Here is a 23358-nt window from a genome sequence, read left to right on the forward strand (position 1 = left end):
GCCTTCATGAAGTCATTCTGATAAAATTGCACATCTGTTTCATCACCAAGTAAATGGTTGTCGAAGAATTTGTTCTCTTAAATTGTTTAATTAATTCACTTTAATGTGACTCGTACAGTTTTTTTTTGTCTTGAATAGCTAGCCTCTAGTGTTACCAAATGAATTTCAATTGGCAAACAGATGAACTCCAAGTAGAGCCTTTTATGTTTAGTTTTAATTAACAGTGCCATTTTTGTGTTGCAAAAGACACATTTAAGACATTAAAAGTGTTTACACTGATAAATGGAAAGCCATTTTTTTTAATTTTGAAGACAAAGAGAAGTAATTGGAAATGCTGTTCACAACATAACATATCTAACGTATTGACATAAAACATTCTTCATTCAAGGAAATGCTAAAGCTTTATTGTATTCAAACTGTGGCAATATAAAGAAATGATTTGGATTATCCTTAATACTCTTATACATACACACACACACACACACACAGCGAGCAGTGTTTTATATATATTTATATTGAACTCATCTTTCAGTGAAAATCCTGCATATTGTCAGTTCTCACCGAGAATGTGCAGAATGTTTGGAAGGCATTGTAGGTTACCTGCTTTGTTCAGTATGATGAACTATAGCAATGTAGCTGACATTGAGGGTTTTTTTGCAATCTAGGATGTAATTCAGTTGACAGGATGTCAGCATGAATAGTCACACTCCTATATGACGAAATTTTTCAGAATTGAGATTTCTGAAAATATCAGTTCCGGTTGCTATTATATCATGAACCGTATTATGTCTTTCTCACCCAGAGCTATTAATAGCTTTTTGAAGCTGGAGGACATTTGTCTTGCTCTTTTGTGTGTTGGTGTAGATTGGATTGAAGACATTGCCGTCCATTGCGCTTGTCAGGTGATTTACTTGAATACCCATTAATTTTGAACAAGTTTATGAAAATTAAATACTCATTTCTTAGGCTCGTTTCTGATGTATCTCGAGTCAAACACCTGTCACACAGTGACCTTGGCAAAGACCTAGTGGTGTCTGAGCTAATGCAGTGGCTCTTGGAACGTGACTGAAAGTTTAAATCTCCTTCAGGGAACCAGTGTAGCCAGGTGAGGACGCTGCGGCACCATTGCAGGGATGTTGTGAGAATGTGATATGCTTAGTTTTGGGGTCACTGCGCCCACCTTCTTGGCATCCGTATCCTTCCATCGTCAGAAGATCGACTTGCTGTGTGGTGCACCTGTGTGTGAACAGTGCGTCTTGTGTGGTCTGCTTCGTACCGTCCTCACGTCCTTCATGGTCAGCCACCTGCCCTCATTACACAATGATACACCTTCTCAGTTGGGGTGGGGGTCCAGAACCACCACCCTCTGCTGTGAGCCCTCTCTACAGTCAGTACACACTGGCCCAAATGTGTTCCATCACTGTGCAAAGCAATCGAGTTGCAGTGACAGCTAGAAATCGTGCAGCCCGACTGCCTTGGTCATCCACAAATTGCCAGTTGATGGCTGCCTGATGAGTCGTTGGTTGCCGATTGACCAACCTGAGGGACCCAAGAGAGGAGGAGCCACTTTGATTGGCAGGTCAATCAGCCTCCTGGACCCCCCAGTGTGGTTATCACTTACAGGGCTGACAGAGACAGCAGCCTTTTACCTCTTGGCATCCCCTGCCTTCTCATATCAGGTTGGTTTGTTGTGTGGGGAAGAGAAACCTGAATAAGGAGGAGCAGTTTCACATTTTTATGGGTGGGAAATTCAGGTCATCAATGATCTTTTATGTATTAATGTGTCTAAAGGCACATTTAAACAACTAATGTATTTATAACTGTAATAAAAGGCAACATGACTGTATGTCTTCATGAGGTATTGTATTGGGCATTCAAAAACTCTGCTGGAAGCCAGAAATCATTTTAGCCCTTCCTTTTGGAAATTGCCCTCCACTGTCGATATGTCATGCATAAAAACTAATCAATCCACCCTCAGTAAAGCTCAGGTCCTTCTCTCCCAGTTCTGAGGGTCACGGAAAAGCTCCTTGGTGAGACTAATGTGCTTTCAGAATCATGGAACAGATAAAGCCGGCCCTGGTAATTAATTTGATTAAAAGCTCAGTGGGGTGCGAACTCACTGTGAATGGCAATGCAGGGGCCCCTCTGGATGGTGGTGGTGGGGGTGGAGGGACGGGGTCAGAAAGGAAGCCCGCAGGGACTGCTGTGTACCCCACATCCTGTGCTGAACCCCCCGTTCTTTGGTTCTTCCCCGCAGCTTATCGTGGGGATCATCCAGGCGGCAGAGCTGCCAGCCATGGACATGGGCGGAACCTCTGACCCCTACGTCAAGGTCTACCTCCTGCCCGACAAGAAGAAGAAGTTTGAGACCAAGGTCCACAGGAAGACGCTCAACCCCAGCTTTAATGAGCAGTTCATCTTCAAGGTATACTTTCACTAGCACTTTCACACTGTGTTAAATGTGTGTGTGTGAAATGTTGAAGTGTATGTGAGTGAAATGTCACTCTTATCTATAGCTACATACATAATGTGTGATTTACACATGATCCATTTAAACAACTACTTTTCTAAAGTAATTCAGGGTGTGAAATACACAGCAACAAACTCGTACTTCAACCTGCAGTCTTGAAGCTATGAGCCTTATTATTTTACTATGCCAAAAAACGAATAATGTTCACTGCTGTATTTCCTAGAACCTTACATTTCTATTGACAGTTCTTTGTTTTTTACCTTAATTAAGTGGAAGGTTGTTTTGCCAAGGTTTTTTGTTAGATGCCCTAAGAACAACACATTAGCATGTTAGTATAAATCCAGAGTTCTTCAGAGTCTCTCATGCAACTCGCTTTTTACTATGATCGGCAGATGGAACATTAACAAGCTTTCGAGCAACTGCCTCATAGGCACTTGCTTTCTGCAAACAAAGAAAAAAAACAGCAAAAACAAAAAGGTCCGGCATTGCACTACATAAAAAGATGCTTTATTACACTAAGGTGATATATTGCACCCAATTAAATGAAACACTATTGTGTTAACATGTTTAATTTTGCACATGGAGCACAATTCAGCCCTGATCATTCACCAGGGTAAGAGTAAAATTTGTGGCCGTGCACGTCAGCAGCCTGGGTTGGCGTGGACAGTGTTTGGCCGTATCTGTTGAATCCAGAGGACTTTAAAATAGCCACGCCGCATCAGTGTCCTCATCCGATCAAAAGCGTCTCGTTTATTGAAATAAAATGATTACACTGCGAGTGCGATCGCCTCAAGGGCGAAATGCCAGTTCTCTGCCTTATCGCTTCCCCCGACCCAGTCAAGCAGTTTGTCACACCGTTGTAGCAAAGTCCTTCTGTCCTTCTCCTTAATGAATTTCTTGAAAAAGACAGCTCAATTGGAAGCCAGCAGGAATCAAATCCTACACTGAATCCCCCCTAACCACCCCCCCCCCCCCCCCACACCCCCACACACGCAGACACGCACACCATCCCCCCCGTCTAGGTTCTTTTGTGAGTTCCCATCTGATAAGCTTGCGGCCCGTCAGTCTCAGGGATGCATCTTCGGGTGTGATTTATTTGGAACGCAGCAAACCAGCCCCCTTATCATGCGGCGGCGCTCTCTATCACCCAAGCTCACCCGTTATCATAACCCTTCATAACTACAGGGGACACTTGAATTTGCGATGCGTGTTTTTGAGCATTCTCTCCAGGCAGCACTCCCTGTTCCCACCCTCAGTCCTCAGTTCCCAGGCTATTAAGCGCCACTCCAGCTCTCCCTCTCCTAAATGTACTTAACATATTGTACAGCTTTATAGCACATTACACAGATGTACATCTTCATCATTTTATCACACTATTACATTGGGCTTTTTTAATAATGAAAATGTGGTCATTTTGTATTGGGAGCAAACCTCCCTTTGCCGAAAAGTCTGTATCATCAGCAGAGTATAGCATTCACAGATTTCCGTTTCCCACCAGCTGGGATCTGTAGAAAGCGTCTCCTGCATATAGCAGCAGTATCCTGACATTTACAGTTGAGGTTGACGTTGGTGAGGTTAACTTAAGTTTACATCAGACTGGAGAGCAGCATGGCAGCCTCTCCATCTCCCTGGAGGGGGGTTCATTTAAAGCCTGTCCCCAAATGTAACGGTAAAAATGTCGAACGAAAGTAAGGAAGCCAGCTGGGTGGACCCCACTGTTGATCTCTGTGTGTCTTTACTGATTCAAAGACTCCTAACCATATGAACATGGTCTGCACGAGTGTTTTATGAACAGATTACAAACTTATCAATATGTAAATAATTAATATGTCCTGACCCCCCTTCATCAGGTGCCGTACACTGAACTGGGAGGCAAGACCCTGGTGATGACGGTGTACGACTTTGACCGCTTCTCCAAGCACGATGCCATCGGGGACGTGAAGGTGCCCATGAACAAGGTGGACTTCAGTCACGTGACGGAGGAGTGGCGGGACCTGCAGAGCGCCGAGAAAGAGGAGGTGAGGTTTCGCCGACTGGCGGGAAAATGGGCGCGGTCTTTCACACAGCTCTCTCCCCCACTCAATACATTACATTACGTTACATTGTTGGCATTTAGCAGATGCTGTTATCGAGAGCAACTTACATCGGTTAGTTTTTTTTTTTTTTTTTTACAATGTTATCCATTTATACAGCTGGATATTTACTGAGGCAACTGTGGGTTAAGTACGTTGCCCAAGGGTACAACAGCAGTGCGTAAGTGGGGACTTTACAAGTTACAAGTCTTGCTCTTTAACTGCTATGCTACACTGCTGCCACACTGCCGCCTGTGAGCATTCAAAGAGGAGTGGGATCTGCTCTGCTGTTTGGAGAGCATGAATGATCCCAACAGAATACCCTGACATGCTCTGTTTAGTTAATGCATAAAGGCATGAATTAGACATGAGCTTTCTCATGGTATTTGTCTCAGTCCATTATTTCTGTCCTGAATTAAGTAATTGAATCTAAGATGTCAGAAGCCTATATTGCAACAGTGGATTGCCTCAGCATTTATTGATGTATGTCCTTGTGTAAAAGAGTCCGTTTAACCAACTCCTTCAAATATACTGGTGTAACAGAAATAAAAGGTTAATACCCTACAGATTATCCCGTACAAGAGGTTGTTTTTCTCATACTACTGTTATAGCACCGTAGATGAGATCATGAGTACCAAAATCAAGGTATGATCCAGAGTGACCCCAGATATAAAGGTCATTCTCCCATGGCTTTTAGAATCCCATCATGCTTCACTTCCTTCCATTAATCAAAGTTTGACTCTCTGAGTGGTAATTCAATTTTCATGGAAAATGTCATGGTACATAGGACTTTGACATGAGTTGCCATAGAAACTTACTTTCTTGTTCCAGTCGGTTAATGTAAAGGTTAATTGGAAAGTTGGCAAACGCTGTACAGCACACGAGTTGAAGGCCTTTATCTGCACCCATTGAAGTCTGTGGCCGGTCTTTAATCCTGTCTAATTTGAATACTGTTTTACCTGATAATTTCACAGGAGGAGATTGAGATACGTGCTTTAATCTCTTTAGATTTAAAACGGTTTATGTGAACCTTCTGTCACTGATTCATCCTGAATCTTTCAGTTACTTAATATTAAAAACATCATAACAGAATCAAGCTATACATAGCCACGCATGCACATGGGCGCGCACACACACACACACACACACACACACACACACACACACACGTACATGCCTACTCTACATAAACTTTTTTGCTTTTCATAGAGAGGTCTTTGATTCTGTTTACTGTCAGTGGGTCAGGTTTCTTCTGCCTTCTCATAAAAACTGTAACACATATATAGCCCCCACTCACAGGCATGCACAGTGAACAACACTTGCAGCCATTTCTTTTGTAACTTCAGGGTATTAGAAACCAGCTACTGTATTATTATATCTAATCACAGACCTGGAAGAGCTGTGTAGGTATACAGCTGTGTGCTTATTTCTTAATCATTGCTGATGTGCAGGTTGTAACAGATGGATGGAACAGAATTACAATGTTCTTCGCTAAGAATTAGTGAAGACAGAATCACTTATTACTTCAGTTAACTGATTCTTACAGGGAATGCTGTGTATTTACCTAAATAAATCAGAATGCGTAGATACATTAGCTTTCTTGTTTCAATGTACATTTCTTTTCCTTTTTGCAACCTATTAAATTAAGTTGTTTAAGATGACAAGGAGCTGCTGGCTTGTTTCTACAAATACCCATAACCCCCCCCCCCCCAATTCACAGTAACTAAAACTTCTCCTATTTTTACACCCAGATCCAACATTCCATCATTTCATTTGCGGTGCATAACCAGGCAGATATCAGACTCCATGTAGATATCAGAATCCATCTAAATCCATCCATCCTTGTAACCTTTTATTTTCTGTCCACTGCTCCAAGTGTAAAGGCAAAAATCACGGCTGCCTAAAGAAGACCAACTCGTTCAGATCAGCTGTCCAATAGCGAGCAGAGCTTTGCGTCGGCTTTTCTTTCATCCTTGGGGTGTATAATTTTTAATACCACGCATCCCAGCCATGTTTTACTGGATACAAATGACACCTAAGGAGTCTCCAGACACTGGGATGCAGGACACCTCAGTGCAGGACCCAGGATGGCAGAATCTCACCACTCATTTGGTGTGAGATGAAGTCAATTCTACATACACAATTAGAGACACAGCAAAGATAACATGGAGGTCAGTGCCTGGGATAAGGCAGGGAGATAACAGGAAGTCACACGGGCCCAACCGGATCAACACCAGTCCGTTTCAGGCACTCTGGGCCAGCTATCCCTCACTCGTTTGTTCTTATCATTACATCCATTTGTTAGAGGGCATCAATTTCTCACACTGCTTCAACCGTTTCATTTCTTTTGTAGAAACAGTACTGGCACCCTGCCAATGAGATGTTTTACAAGTAAGCTGTCAATAGCTGCTCTGAATCTGGGAAAAGATGTTGGCACATTCATGGAAGTTGTAAAAGGTTTATTAAACTTTTATTTAATTCAAAGAAATATAGCAAACATGTTTGAAAATGCCTCCCAACAGAAGAAGCCCTAGAGATGCATTAGGTTTACATTAATTTCTGATCGCTAGATGGTGTCAGTTAAGTGTGTAAGTTAATAAAAGTGACCTTGTGCTCAAGGCTGTCATTACTTTAGCATTTTGAGAAACCAAGGCAATTCTTAGGGTTATGACACTCTAGAAACAGGGTGGTCTTCCCCTGTGTGTACAACAGCAAGTGGTTTCCTCCCTCTGTGGACAAGACTGGCCCTTCTGATTACATCAAGGTTCGGAATGCTCCGCTGGGAGGAGAAAAATTCAGGTTATCACCTGGTCTGCACCGGTGTGCCTCCGATGCCACTGGATGAAGGAAGGACTGTCCTGTCTTAGAGCTCAGGTCGTAACTCTCTCTCCTTTTCCTTCGCACAGCAAGAGAAGCTTGGTGACATCTGCTTCTCCCTGCGGTACGTGCCTACCGCCGGCAAGCTGACCGTGGTCATCCTGGAGGCCAAGAACCTGAAGAAGATGGACGTGGGAGGCTTATCAGGTGAGTGATGTTGGAGGAGACTTGGTGTACAGCAGCCAGGCTTTTTGGGCAGCGCGGCTGGCAAAGCGAGCGGCTCCGTGATCCGGTGTCGGCTGGTGGCCCCAGATAAGACCTGGGGCCCTGCCGTTCAGGTGAGCCAAATCACGGCAGCTGAAAAATAAATAAACGATAAAAATTGCCAAGATTCACAATTAGACGGGGGGCAACACAGAAACCTTCACTCCTCACCGGGGATTCTTTTCTCCATTAAACGGTCCATCAACATAATCGCGTGACGCACAATTTCACTGAACGTTGGGAGAACAGCTGGAAACAAGCACTTAAAGTCTGGGAGAGTGGAAACTGATGAGAGCTGAAATGTTGAAATTTACTGATGTGCTGTGCTCTTAAGGAGGGCCCCATTTGCCTCGTTATGGTATTCAATGCTCAAAAGCACCAAAGGTGTCCTTCATTTCCTCAAGTAAACTCTCTCCAATAAAATGCACCGCAAAGTGGATGGTACAGTTTAACACAATGTGCTATATGGGCCTATATGAACACGGCAGTATCATAAGTAACATATATTTATGTCAGCTTTTTTCCACAATGTCCTTCATTTGCCATACCAGTTTAAATAAATATTACATTGTTTGTATGTATGTATGTATGTATGTATATATATGTGTGTGTGTGTGTGTGTGTGTGTGTGTGTGTGTATACAGCATATACACATTTTTGCAGGCAGTTTTGCATACCACAGTAATTGTGCTGTTTTCTGCATGGTGTAATTTTATACCTGGCCAGAACACACCAGTTTGAAGTGTAGATATCCTGAGGGATCCCGCGTGGGTGGTGAGATAGTGTAACATGGTGCGAACCTGCTGCTGAGCGTGGGAGTATGTGTGACTGTGTGGGCGGAGCCAGCACCGTGGGGGGGGGGGGATGTGGAGACAAGAGCTGGACACAACTCCATCCCACTTCCACACACTTCATCTCGCCAAACCAGTTTGTGGGCATCCAACTTAGGCTTTAACAGAAATGCTACAAGGCCCAGGTATCGCAACAGGTATCCTTTCTTCACCCTCCTGCATCTCACACTATGGATTAAAATGTGCTTTTATGAGGCCCTCACACCAGACCTACGCTAAAGCCTGAGTGTCCTCTTAAAGAAGAGGCCAGAGCTGCAGTTGTGGGGTTCTGACAGAGGGTTACAGTTTTACTGTCTGATACGCTCAGAGGTCACGCTGACCTCTGTATGTGCTCAGCTGTCGCTGCGTGAAGCTGGAGCCGGCGGGATTCAGGAGGCTTTTCATCAATCTGAGAGCAGGAAGACGGAGCGCGCCTCTCCCCGAGGGGGTGGAGGGAACGGAGTGATGGATCATCAGCCCTGCTTCCATAATGCTTTGCTCCATTCAGGCAAAAGCGATCCCCCCAGCTATCCTTTCTTTACATGAAAGGAGGGTTTTTGGGAGAATAATTTCAGCATACTAGCCAAAAGAAAATGTTTTTTTTTTCTCTCTTTTGAAAGGTTTCTGTGCATGTGCTTTCATTTGCTGTGGGACATAATAATGCTATTCTATTGATTAACAATGCGTACACACATGAGGTGTCTGTAATTTTCATTTTAAAATAAGAGGAGTCGTAATTGTTGGTGAAAGTACATTCAAGCAAATGCAAAAAAGTAAGTTACTGGAACTCGGTTGTAATTTTCTGCTGAGAAGATATTGCAAAACATCTCTGATGGAGTGTCTCCAAACTAAATGTGAGGGTTGTTGCTGTTGTCAGATGATGTAGTTTTTTTGCTAGGTAAGGCACCTGGAATCACCCCCAGGGACACATTAAACAAATGTGAGAATTAGTCTCAAGCAGGCCTTTGTGTTGACCTGAGCCACCAAATCTGAGTGGCATCCCTTGGGACAGAGGTGTTAGGCAACACTGAGGGCCTACCGCATGTTCACAATAGGTCTTAGCCGAAAATGCTTCCTTTTATTCAGGGCCTGACACTTTATCAGTCCAGGATTAATGAAAAAAACACCTACATGAATCTCCACCAACGTAGAGGCTAAGCCACAGCTGGGTCCGCTTTTCCCTGCCTCCGCTGGACCGGCTCCAAATCATTACCCTCCTCTCCTCTCCCTCTCGCTGCAGTTACCACACCTGAGTCATTTTCCTATGCTGACAACCTCGCCAGCCCACAGAGCTGAACCCACCTGCTTGAACATTAAACTGTTTCTCATCTGTCAGCGGGCTGAGTAACTACTGGGAAGCCTCTTTTCCCCTGGACCGCAGCTCTGCTGATCATATATGCATGAGTTCACACCCGTCTGCATCTCTTCCCAGGCAGGAAGGGGATTTGTAAGTGTCCAGAGTCGTCCATCATATTGGCAAACCAATCAGAAGGCACCGTTTGCAATTTAGTTGAAAGTCGGTCCTTCATGTGCAGCGGTGTTCTTCGGTAGCTGGCAAAAGCTGTTTTGATTGGGGACGTACATGGAAGAAATTATTTCAGATGAAATGCAGTGTGTTGATGTTAATGAGTTTTATTTATCTACATGCCATATGTTTTGGGGCAAATTCCTGGAATTGCAATGCACATAATGTACTGCAAAGATTTCGTACTGTTTTCCTCTTGATTGAAGGCAAATGTCATGTTGTGGCCCTTTGGATTTACAAGTGTAATATTTCAGTGACTCACACCGCAACACTTGCATGTTTATACACACGTAGCTCAAGGCACAAATTGAAGGCTAACCCAGCTGCAGGTAACGACTTCATTCAGAATTAGATATTTTCTAACACGCTGAGCGTTCCATAGTCAGTGACTGATGTGAGTTTGGGGAGCTCTGGTGGGGGGGGGGGGGGGGGGGGGACAGAAGGCAAAGTAAAAAGGAAGGGGAGAAGCTTGTTGAGAGTTTTAATCGGAGTCAGAAGAGAAGAGGACGTACCTGGAAGGCAGGTAGGCAGCTTCAGTCTGGAAGTGTTGACTCAAGGGAGCCTGGATTAGAGGACACATCATTCAGCATCCACTGTGAGAGCGCTGGCTTTCAGACAGACTTTCACAAAGCAGTACAGAACCCCAGGACTCCCGTCAGAGCTGAGAGGGGAAAAGAAAATGTGGTATTTCAAGCTGCCTTTACAAAATCTCATCTCTGGGTGGTGCTTCTATTTATTTATTTTTCTTTTTGTAAGTTTGGTTTTGCCTTTTTACCTTCAAATATGTTGCTGAAAGCAAAAAAAAAAAAGAAAATACTGAATTATTTTGTGACAGAGATAGTTATTTTCTTTGGAAAGAACCAGTGTGTCCTCATTATGAGCTGTCGCCTTTGGCTCGATTCATGAAATGAGCGTTTGCCAAACAGAACAAATTCATTTTGATGCCTTAAGGCAAAAAAAAAAAAACACCGCAAGATCGTGCTAGCGCTCTCTTTCATTCGAGACTATATTATTTCATCAGGAACTGTAGGTTGCACTTAGCACAGTCAACATTCTGGTATAAAAATCACTGTTAAGATCTTACTGTGGCATGTGTAATGACCATAATTACTTAGTATCCCTATCATGACACTGAATTTCAAAAGGAGGAAAAGTAATTGATGAAGGGCAATTTGGCAACTCCTTTTCTCCACTGGCGTTCATACTTGTTTACAGAGTCTAATTGGTATGCAGCACATTTATTGCAGATATTTCAGTTAAAAGATGTCTAATTATCAATGAAAAAGAAATAATTTGGAGGAGATCCAGAAATTATCCCAGTTTGTTAAAAATGTACAAATAACACAGCAAGTCCATTAAGAACTCTGCTAAGAAAACTAGTGTTATTAAAATGAGTACACTAAACTGTTTAATAGGAAGTGTATAATTGCATTTTTGTTTGGATTTGGAGTTTACTGCCTCTGCAAATGGTGACTAATGAAGGTCTTTATGTGCCTTCTGTATCTGTATGTGTGGCACTGCAACTTTGAAATGACTTATGAACGGTGCACGTAATCAACCGAACAAATGGAAAGTTGAAACGCTGATGGGAAAGCAAATGGACATCACATCGTTTATTTGCATACACCATCCAGGATGATTTGCATATCTCACATTTTATTCTTTTGTTTAGCTTGCTGTTTATTTCTGAAGAGATTCAGGTTAATTACCTGACTCAGTGCTGTAGCAGCAGTATCACCTGATGTGGTCACAAGCCACATTTTGTAACCACTCAACCACACAGCCCCAACTGTTGATACAGGAAATGAACAAATTATGTAACCCTACTAAGTAAAACCTCTGCCCATACAATTATGTTTTACAGACAATGTCTGCAGTATTGGACAGTGGTAGAGGCTGGCATGAAAAATAACATGAACATGGCTATTCTCCTTTCTTTGGGAAGCTACATTTTAATTGGGGCCAAAATGATTTCTTGCCAAATGACACGTGTGGTTTTGGAAGGCAGTACAACATCTCAATGGAGTGTTTGCAATTGTGGTGAAATCACACGCAGGTGAGTGATTTCCCCCGAAACGGTCCCCTAAGCATTTCCTTGGCAAAGCTGACGCACCTGTCTGTCCATTTTGCTCATAAATAACCCCAAAGAGGAAAAGTATGGCTGATCACACCTTTTCTAAGCAAATGTAACATTATTCCTGTAGTTAGCAATGTGCAGGGGATCTCCTTCATTATGCGATTCCTAGCCATGTCCCTCTGCTGTAATTTTAATCAGGATGAGACAGATCTAGAGAGCAGAAAGGAGGCTATAAAATAAAGGCTGTGATGCTAAAATATTAATGAATAGCCATCCCTGTCTTACAAAAAAGAACTCCTAAAACTTTGATTTTTGAAATGTATTAGTGTGGTCATTACAAAGCAACAGTGATGAATTGTGGTAATGTGGTGACAAAGAGTTCAAACGTGCTTTTAAACTATCTTTTGTACTCATGAATTAATTGAGTAAATTGCATAATGGTTCCAGGCAATGCTCACAAAAACAATGTGTTGGATTCGTAGGTCCAGATTAGAAGCACTAATTCAGAAGTTGGACAAAAGCCTATTCCTAATGGACCCTTTGAAGACAGTCTCCAAAAATGAGAAGCTATTTTACTGTACTGTTGCAGGCAGGTTCCCTCCACAGGGCAAGTAACCAACAAAATGTCAACAGAAATAAAGCTATCCTATCAGCCTTACCATCATCCAAGTTTTTACCAATTAATTACTAAGTAGATAGCACTGTGGTACTTTTTTTAATGAGCTTGGTGTGCTCGGTGTTCATGGTACGGAGTTCAGTCTGCGAGGCTGCATTTCGCCATCAACACAGATGGTGAAAGGTGCCTCATATTAAATAAAATTGGCCCGTGTGAGTGTGGCAAGTGGGCACAATAGGTAAAATCTGGGGTATTGTCCAAATCCTTCCTCTCCCATAACGCACTTGCACCAATCAGTGGAGGCAGCGACTAGAGCGAGGGGCAAAGGAGTTCCTTGTACGTTGCCATTTGTTGGCTCCCAGCCCGAGGCTGCTGCTTTATAGATGACTTGGGGACCTTTCCAGAGCCATTTTAGTGTAGCGATTCTGTTATTAATGGACCCCTGTTGCTTGGACACCGTGCAGAGCCGTTGGGCTTTTGACAGGTGGGTTAATCTGTTTTATTTCTTGCGTGAAAAGCTTGTTGCTTTCCGATAAGAGTTTTCATCCCAGAAGGGGCCAGGGGATTTTAATAACAGGCACTATATATATATATATATATATATATATATATATATATATATATATATATATGTATATATGTATGTGTATGTAGCATGCTTGGAATAGAGCAGAGGGGAACATATGACTCTCCATATGACTTGTAACTCAAGAGGATAGAGGCTGTGCTCAGGTGATGGAGGAGTGTGCAGTTACACACTGTCCTATGTGTGATGTGTCATTTGCCTCTATAAAACCAAAAAGGCAGTCAAATGCACATGTAGCTCACCCCATGATGAATGTGTACATAAAGGCTAAGAAGCTCTTACACCACAGCTTTTTCCGACAGACCCGAGTGTTGCTTAACCCGGTGTCTTGTCAGTGTCTGCAGTGGAATAGGCCATCTGGCTCCAGTGTATAGATTAAAGGAGCCGGATGCTTTCTGGTGTGATGTATAATGTCGTGCTTCTGCCTGTGGAGAGGAAGGCTGTGCGTCTAATTTTGGCACTGTTTTGATGCTTGTCAGGTTACCCGTCGGTATGATCTTGAAGCCTGACCCTTCAGAGCGGCCCTTTGCAATGTGTTTTTGTGTTAGGTTGTGTTAGGTTTGCCATTTCCTCAGGCACACAGTCCTAATGCAGCAAGAAGGAAACTACAGGTAACCCCACCATCTCTTACAGTGACAGAACCAAGAGGATTTTTTTTTTTGTTTTAAATCTTCTTTGCAATTTCAGCCGCCTGACTTTTAATCATAGTCTAACAAAATTGCCTGAGCGGTCATGAATACAACACGCACTCTAATGTAAAACTAGCAAGCTGGCGATACCCGCTAGAGACATGTGATAACACATAAGCCACAGGAGAAGGTAAATGTTGATGCAGACATAAAAAGAAAGCCAACAAAGCACCTATTTGGTACTGGAATGTCAGAAAGGATTTCAGTAATAGATGCAATTTCTTTTCACATTTGATATGTCTCAGTAGACCTTTAATACAAATGTGCCATGTGATCAGGGAAAAAACATGCATGAATGGGTGAGATGTGATATACATGCAATCTTTCCATTTTAAATGTCATCTTAGCTGGGCTGGTTGGTATAGCTCATTTGGCACCCTGCTGGCAGTAGTTGATGTGAAAGTGAATATCCTGGTACCAGTATTAGATCTCACTGCCTTTGCTTGATATATGAGCATGCACTTGGCTGCACCAATTCAATCTGAAATCTCCATGGGATTCATCTGGGGAGTTTTCTTCCTTTGTGATTCAGAAAGCTTGTAACACACCACTGACATGCCTGTCAGACACCCTTTTATTTGTATGTGCTTGCTGTGGATGGTAAGAGAAAACAATAAAGGTTTTTTGGGGGGGGTGAGGGGGTGGGGGGGGGGTCATTGTGGTTTTGTGATTAGATAATACTTACAAATTACATTTTTATAGCACCTTTAAAAAGCAGCCTGTCAAGGTTCTCAAAGTGCTTTACAGAGGGGGGGGCTCTCCTCCATCATCACTACTATGCAGCACCCACCTGGGTGATACACAGCAGCCATTTTGAATCAGAACGCTCACCACACATCAGATGAGGCAGAGAGGGGAGTGAGTTATTTAGCAAATTACATTAAAGGATTATTAGATGGCCAGATTGAAAGAGCACTGTTTGGGGAATTTAGCCAGGGCACCAGGGAAGCCCCTACTCTTGATTACTCTTAGATGATTGTGTGACAGAAGCAGCTTTGTCAACTTTGGCCTGCTCTGTGAGGAAGCTCACCTCCTGCAGTGGAAAGTGTTTTGCATCCACTGATGCAACAGCTCATGTTTCAATCTTTGTCTGTCATGCTGTTAAGATGTACAAGCACTCCATTTTGTGTCAGATTGCTTACTGGAAAATAAGAGCACAACTGCACGAATGTTAAAATGGAAGAGACACATCAAGCATGAACCCAAAATCAATGGTACATTTTTAAAAATTCAAGGCTTTGCATTCTAATCAGTATGTGTTCCCTGCCTCAGCTTGCATAGGGTTTTGTTGTTCATTATCAGGGCTGTTATCATAATCTTTCACAAGGCAGTTGATTCCGCAAACTTAGAAATCAATTTCTCTCGGCAAACATTTTATTCTTTTCACCCCTGCCATTATCCAGCTGGAATGGATGGGGATTTTTGGGGGGCTTTATATGCCAGTGCCAAACAATCACCTCAAAATTGTGGATTCATAATGTCCCCTCTTCATCAACATTTAGGAATACCCTTTCAGCTGAGCAATCGTTAGCATCACAGCACTGTGGACGTACCCTTTGCAGTGTAGCGTTACACACACGTTGGTGAACGGACATCAACACAAAGGAGCAGCAGGAGATGAGGAAATCGTAACGGTTTCACGTTCACTATTTCTTTACGAGACTACTAACTGTCCTGTTATTCATTGCCTCCAGGACAGGGACCAGGGTCAATATAGATTTGGAGTATAATGCATCACATAATTGACACACAGCATAGACCACACACTGTAGAGTGCTAATACAGTACTGCTAGTGGGGACTGATTAAGAAGGACTTACGAATACAGAGAGGAGCTGTGTAATCCTGTCTTAAATTCTGAAGTTCACCCTGAGCCAAAAGTTACCTTTGCTCAGTGGTATAGCAATTACAGCATATTTCTCCTGAATGCTTTTCACGTTAGTTGTTATTCTGGCCATCAAAGGTGAGCAGGAAAGTCTCTAGACTGGTATTTTTTCTCACATCTAAAAGGAGAAAAAAGCTTAAGTCACTCAAATGTCTGTCCAGGGGCATTGTGGGGGAAAAACATCTAGTGGTCAAGTGATTGAAGGTCCTTGAAATTACTGAAGGTGTTTTTGGGGGAGAGAGTCTAAATCTTCCACATTGACAACAGAGGATTGCACCATCTTACATACAGTGCAAGCTGTCAAGTGTGTCTCGAGTTTTGAAACCCACTTTGCTCTTCCATGCTTCTTCACAGTCTGTGTTTCCAGGCTTTTTAAAATGAGGATCCTGTCAATTTCACACCGCGGCTGTGTCCCGAGAAGTCCTCAAACTGTCTTTTCCATTTTTCTGCATCAAAAAATCCTGTGTTTGAAGGGACGAGCAAGATTTGGAGAACAAAGCGGGCACAGAGGCATTTGATCAATTCACAGGTCAATCGGACAAAAGGATGTCAGTGCCCTTGGCTGACTGTTTCAGAGCCAATTACATCAACTCTTTTACACTGCACTCATACAAGACTCGGCATGATGGGTTACACGGTGGCAAAATATAGCAGCTGTATTTCTAACCAGAGAATTATGGTGCCAAATGTACTCTGAACACTGAGGCAGGTTATGAAGCATATTTATATTGTGTTGTGTGAACTGGAACCAACCCGCTGCAGTAACGCAGACTTACAGCTGTCCCGGGCACTTGGGGGTATAAGTGTCTGTCTTAGGGCCGCATTAGCGAAGATGAATCTCTCCCTCAGTCCCTCCTCATCAGAAGCCAGGCTCACCACGCCAGTCCCGCCAACAACCGAAATGAGAAATGCCCCCAGCCCCCGTCATCCCCCTTCATTATCCCAACGCCGGGGGGGGGGGGCAAACACAAGTTTATCTTTGGCCTAATGGTCCATGCTAAAACACACCGAGGAAGATGACGGCCACGGCACCACAGCTCGGTGCACACGGGTATGTACAGGCGCACGGCAAGCTGATTACCACATGTAGGTAAGACGAACTGAAATGAGCCGGATATGACCCGCAAAGGCCGCTGAACTCACCTTGGCGTGCGGTGATAGCTGGGTAATGCGAAGGTTATCTCGGATGGCCTGCTGGTCAGGGAGCGTGTACCTAGCTTCTGTCGCACAGGTTGAATGCATCCGCTTTATGAGGTACGGTATCTCAGAACAGAATGAACTATGTGTGGAGGATCACGGCCAGACAGTGCCAGACAGTCGTAGACTTGAATTTGAATGTGTTGCAGTTTCTCGCTGAATGCTAGATTTTTCTTTTGGTCTATTTCCAGGGAGGGAGAGGTGCGGCTATTTCTCAGTGTCACACATTCCTTGCTGGAGCTCAGCTTCCACTGCCGCTACAATTCACAGCCTTACTCATTCCTCTCCAGGTTCTCTAACCCTCAACAACTGATCCTGGATCAGCTTAACACAACCCTATTCCCCATCCCTATAATTTGGGGGGAAAAAAAGCTGAAGCTGACCTTGAGTGTCTGGAGTATGAATCTGTCCACACCCCTTTATCTTCTGCAGCCACAACCCTCCTGGATCAAGATAACATAGCTGATGCAAGTGAGACCTCCATAAATCAAATTGTACTTTCCAGTTGCCGGTTAAGCACTGAAAAATCCCAGTATGGTTATAATTCCAAATACAATTATCTGCCTCATAAATTTACAGTCCCCACAGCATCCCAAAACGCTTTACAATAAAGATGAGGATCTTCCAGCCCACGCTCCCCCCTCTTCATAGGCCCCATACGGCAGGCACTGAGAGCGTTTTGTGCATGCACGTGTGTGTGTGTGTGTGTGTGTGTGTGTGTGTGTGTGTGTGTGTGTGTGTGTGTGTGTGTGTGTGTGTGTATTTGTGTGCATTCCTTTGTGCAAGTATAGCTGTGTTTGTGTGCACGCACTTTGTATGTGTTAATGCATATTCCCACTCTGCTACATTGCATTAGTGCCGCTCATGCTGAAAGGCTGGATTTTCCTTATTGTAGACAGTCTCCAAATGCCCGTGTCTTATGCATTATCCCTACACTGGACAGAGAACCAATGACTCGGGCAATTTAAAAAGCCTGGAAACACAGACAGTGTGAAGAAGCATGGAAGAGCAAAGTGGGTTTCAAAACTCAAGACACACTTGACAGCTTGCACTGTATGTAAGATAGTGCAATCCTCTGTTGTCAATGTGGAAGATTTAGACTCTCTCCCCCAAAAACACCTTCAGTAATTTCAAGGACCTTCAATCACTTCCCCCCTAGATGTTTTGCCCCTGGACAGACATTTGAGGAACTTAAGCTTTTTTCTCCTCTTAGATGTGAGAAAAATACCAGTCTAGCAGATTTTTCTGCTCACTTTGGACAGCCAGAATAACAACTAACATGAAAAGCATTCAGAAGAAATATCCTGTAATTGCTATACCACTGAGCAAAGGTTGCTTTTGGCTTAAGGTGAACTTAAGAATTTGAGACAGGATTACACAGTTCCTCTCTACATTTGTAAGCCCTTACTGGTTCTCTCATCAAAGATTAAGCTTTACAAATCAACAGGGAGCATGTGTCACAGTAAAATCCAGGTAGTCACTGTTGTGTCAAGGGACTGTAGTTTTATACAGCAAGAAATCATGCACTAGCAATGTCTCTTATCTCAAAATGTGAATGTGGTAATAATGGTGTAAATATATCTGATGATTATTACTTATAACTAACCAGTGGGTTAATGCATCTGCAGTGTCTATGCCTGGCACCAGGTGGCGCTATGATTCTACAATAAGGAAGCATATCTGCCCTCATTAGAAAGACTTCTTTATGCAATGGTAATGACTAAGAAGCTAAATCTTCAAAGTGTGTTTATGTAATATTTAATTACAGGAAATGTACTCAGATTAACTGATCTGTTGCCAAAAAGGGGTAGTTTTACTGTATGCAAACCAGCTGAGCTACAAAGCCATTCTATTCAATAACCGCAGAATCACAGAGTGAGCAGTGTGATTATGGGCTCTATTTTATTACATGTGCGGTGATATTTTTTAAAAAGTAACCTGAGACATTCAGATTCAAAGTCACAGATCATTAGCCCTTGTTTGTTTTGCGGGTCAAGAAAATCAATCAACTTACCTGCCCTTTTATCACACGCTAATTCACACGCTCTGCAACATTTAATCGTCATCCCAACACACACCAATCTAAAAAACCCTGACGCTAATTGGCCATTAAGGGAGGGAGCTTGGACAAATTGCGTAGAAAATAAGACCGGGCTGGATGGGAACCGGGCCAGCTTTTGATGTGATGTTCCTGCCGCCGGTCGGTTCTCTTGGCTGGGCAGTCTGCACGCTCTGCTGTGAGTTCCGCGTGGCCGTGCTCCTAATATGGTAAGAGCGCGGGATTCGGCGCGAGTCTTCGGCTCTGGAATGCGCCTTCCTGTGTGTGGAGATTTAAAGGAAAAAAAAGAGAAGGTATTTAGAACAGCTGAAAAGCAAGGAAATGCCTGGGATTTTTTAAGTGGGAGTTCAGCGTCCCAGCAGAGCAGATTCAGGCCTGACAGAACAGAAAGAGGATGATGATGACCCCCCCCCTGTCTGGGTTGCAACGTGAACATACTCGGGGTAGAGAAATAAATAACATGGATGAAGCATAAATCCTCCACAGCCTCTTAATATTGAGTATTTCGATAAATTAATTCGCCTCCTGAGTGAGGCTGGAGATCGTTTAAGATGGAGTGCCCTTTCACCTTTAACCTTGCATGGTGGCATTGTCATTTGATCAATACTGGGACCTTGACTAATGGATTTCACCATTATGTGTAAGTGTAAAATTAAGCAATGTGAAGGAGGGGTCAGGGAGCTGGGTTTGTAACTGGACGGTCTTGTTGGACTGGACTGGACTTGTTTCTGACACACATCTGTTTGAGGTGGCCTGGCTTACGGGTGCCTGGTATAAACTGCCCAAACCTAAAGGGATCATCATCTCCATCTCTAACCTCCCGCAGCTGCTCATTCTCTAGTGACGCCAAGCCAAAAATGTACTCCCGCAGACGCTGGCCACTTTGCCCGTAATTCAGGGAAGAATTTGTAAGAAAACACCACTCATCTGAAGGCTGTGAGCCTCACCACTTTCTCCCCTGTTGGTTCTCTGTAGTTCAGCGCTGATGAATGCAATTATGCAAGTTGCACACAAGTACATGACAACACTTCAAAACTACAGACATGCAGAGAAAGCAACGTCACATTGTTTAACACAGTGAACCTGTTATTATGCAATTACATACAATACAAGCGGAGTCTTTAATTCCCGTCTGAAGGCAGAATGCGACTGGCTGCAGGGATTTAAATGCAAATGATGCTGTAGAAGGTAGCAAACGATAAAAAGTGTTTGTGCCCGTATGCTGCAGTCCGCACAACACTAGAGGAGATTCTAATTTAGATAGCGCAGACCCATTCATGCATGCCCCATCTACTGTATTTTTTTATCATCAGAAACCCTTCACAGTAATAATAAGAGCCACAATAAATGTTCCCTCCCACACGAGTCTGTCTCTCTCTCACGCACCGAAAACGGCGCTGGTATGACTCCCGTTAATTCGCTGGCAGACCTTATCCCTCTAAATTGGATAAAAGATTAGGGGAATTAAGCTTTACCAATATTTGCTACTGCTACAGCAGCCCACAGATGTTCAGAGTCAAAATTTGCCTTTTCAGCATTGCTCACGAGGTTTTATATAATCCCTAATAATATGCAGCATATGGGATGGCCACTTAATGCTGAAAATAGTTCTAAGCATAATTTCCCAGGGGAAGGAAAGGAATGATAGACTCCTTCCATATTTTTTTCTTTGTGTGTTTGCTTATTGAGATTAGAGAGTGAAACCCGTTTATGCAGGTTCGTCAGTCTGGATGCCTTTGCCCTCATATTTGGCTTCACTAAATGAGCCAACCTCACCCTGTCTCTTGAAGATGAATTGGAGGACCTCTCCTCATTTAGTACGATTTAGCATTTACTTCACTTAATCTGCCTTTTATGATGTCATTAGCAAGCCTCTTCTGCACTCCAGAATCTCGTCTTGCCTTTCACAGAATGCTGTATTTCCTTCCATGTTCCTGCACTTGATTAGCATTCAGAGTGCATAAATAAGTCACGAGTCCTACCTCAGCATCTTGATTGCTAATGATAAACCTGCCGGGCTGCTAGTCCTGATTGCATCTCTAACAAGCACTCTCGACCTGATTACTGAACAGCTTAGGAAGAGTTGTGAGCTTCGCGCAAAGATGCTGGAGTCTGGCTGCCTTGGCCGTAGCCTCAGAAAATGAGACTACAGTCCCTGCAATACCTTGTGTTCACCACGTAACAGATCTGACTTCCTCACAGTGGAGTAAATCGCCAACCTCTGCCTTTTCACCTCATGAAGTGAGACCCCTGCTTAGATCCACTTCTTATCTAAGGCTACAGAGTGGGTGAGACGGTGAGAACTGCCAGACTGATACAGCCGCTGTATTACTTGCAACATGCAGAGATTCCCTAAGAAGCTAATGAGGGAAAGGGCATAAATGGTACAACCGATTGCTCACATGACCTCTAATCTGTCTAGTAATACATTCCAATTAGGCCGGTTGGGGAAGAAAGAAGTTTAGAGGTAACAACAACAGACTGAAAAGAATGAACCCTAAAATGTCTGATCATTTCAGACTCTCGGTCACTGCGATCTCATATGACGTAGACCCACGTCCGGCTCTATTTTACACTTCATCTCTTAAGTGTGGTGCATAAAGAGATAGATGTTTTGATGTCTGTTGGTGTTACAAACCTAAGAGGTTCATCTCTATTACAAGGTTGTGACAATGTGCAGTTTCTGAACATAGTCTGTCTCACTTCCACAGATCCATACGTTAAAATCCATCTGATGCAAAACGGGAAGAGGCTGAAGAAAAAGAAAACGACAATCAAAAAGAACACACTGAACCCCTACTACAACGAGTCCTTCAGCTTCGAAGTGCCATTCGAACAAATCCAGGTAATGACTGACTTCCTCATTGAGAAAAACCTTTACTAAGGTTGGATTTTCAAATAGCAATTCTAGTTTGCAAGCATTTCATATGCATTCGCCACAGCTAAATCTGACTAAATTCAATGCATAGGTTTTTTCTTGGGTCGTGGACTGGTGGCTGTAAGTGGATAACAGGATTTTAAGTTCTTTTATTTGAGCCATCTTCGTCTCAGAGCCAACAGTCAAGGAATATGAGCTGTGAATGTACTGGTGAGGGAGGGGCCGTTTTGCGGGTTGGGTGGTTCACAGGGGAAAACGGATAAATAAGACACTAAGAACAGAATCCTGTTTAAAGTTTGTGTCTCGTTCACCTCTCAGTATTTAAATGTTAAATTAATATTGCAACCACTATACCAGAACCACCCTGTACTTTTTTTGATAACATTTCTGATAACCCAGTGCTGGCAAGAATGTCTCTTCTCTTGCCAGTATTTTTCAAACTGCAGTATACCAGGTGAACTACTGTCTGAGTTATTGGCAAGGCACAATCTATTATTAATTACCACCGCATTGTATGTGCTAATGCATATTTATCCAATAAGGAAAATGAGTGCTCGTACCTTCCTGCAGTTAATGTCCACAGAGAAAACAGCTGCCAATGCAACTGCTTAAACAATGCAAAATAACACATAATATTACAACACTCAGCGCATATTCCCTGTTGTGAAACTAATTAAAAAGTTCATTGTTTTGGCATTTCCCCCAGACAATTAAAAGTGAAAGCAGGTAACAAATTCCAAAGATACTCAGGTTTCAAAGTAGTATCAGACATGGGGGAGGAACAGGATTCACTCCAAAACCAATGAAGTTCTTCGGAATTTTCTTCATAGAATGAAGACTTCTGCCACTCCACATTATATTGAAATATATCTATTTATCATGCCTATGAAATGTTTCCTACTTTCCGATATTACTACCTATGCATTAACATACTTTTTCCTTGTTTGACATCTGTAGTGCAGACTTCACATTTGACAATTATTATGTACAACCCACTGTAACTTGGCTCATGGTCCGCATTGTCATGTGACGAGCAAAGAAGCCGAATTCAAAGGTCATATATGACTTCACATATGACTCTAAACCACAGGCACACTATCCTACCCTTCTGAGGTAAAGACTACAATGTCATACATTAATTACAGCCATGCATGGTGAATTTTTCGAGCATGATTTACATGGGGAAATTCTACCACTGTGTAATACAACTGAGCTGAGAACCTTGTTATTATTTAGATCAGGGTGTCTACCTAGTGCTCTGAGTACAACGTTGACCATAGATTAAATTATCTTTATGATAATGTTACATAAAAACATCTTTGACTGTTATTCATAATTTACACATCTCAGCTAGCTAGCCATGTGGCCACCAATAAGCTTGAGAGAAGCTACGG

At 43.0% G+C, this 23358-nt stretch overlaps 1 protein-coding gene across 5 annotated transcripts in view; it reads left to right on the forward strand.

Annotated features, from left to right (window-relative positions):
• Nucleotides 1–23358, forward strand: part of LOC118771788 (synaptotagmin-1-like) — a 186969-nt gene that overhangs the window by 158137 nt on the left and 5474 nt on the right. For all 5 annotated transcript variants that reach the window (XM_036519821.1, XM_036519825.1, XM_036519822.1 and 2 more), the window contains 4 exons: nt 2258–2425; nt 4321–4488; nt 7449–7566; nt 21798–21931. In XM_036519821.1, coding sequence (XP_036375714.1) covers nt 2258–2425; nt 4321–4488; nt 7449–7566; nt 21798–21931 — 588 coding nt within the window. The remainder of the gene's footprint in view (nt 1–2257; nt 2426–4320; nt 4489–7448; nt 7567–21797; nt 21932–23358) is intronic.

Source organism: Megalops cyprinoides, chromosome 25 (assembly GCF_013368585.1).
Source record: "Megalops cyprinoides isolate fMegCyp1 chromosome 25, fMegCyp1.pri, whole genome shotgun sequence".
NCBI classification, from domain to species: domain Eukaryota; kingdom Metazoa; phylum Chordata; class Actinopteri; order Elopiformes; family Megalopidae; genus Megalops; species Megalops cyprinoides.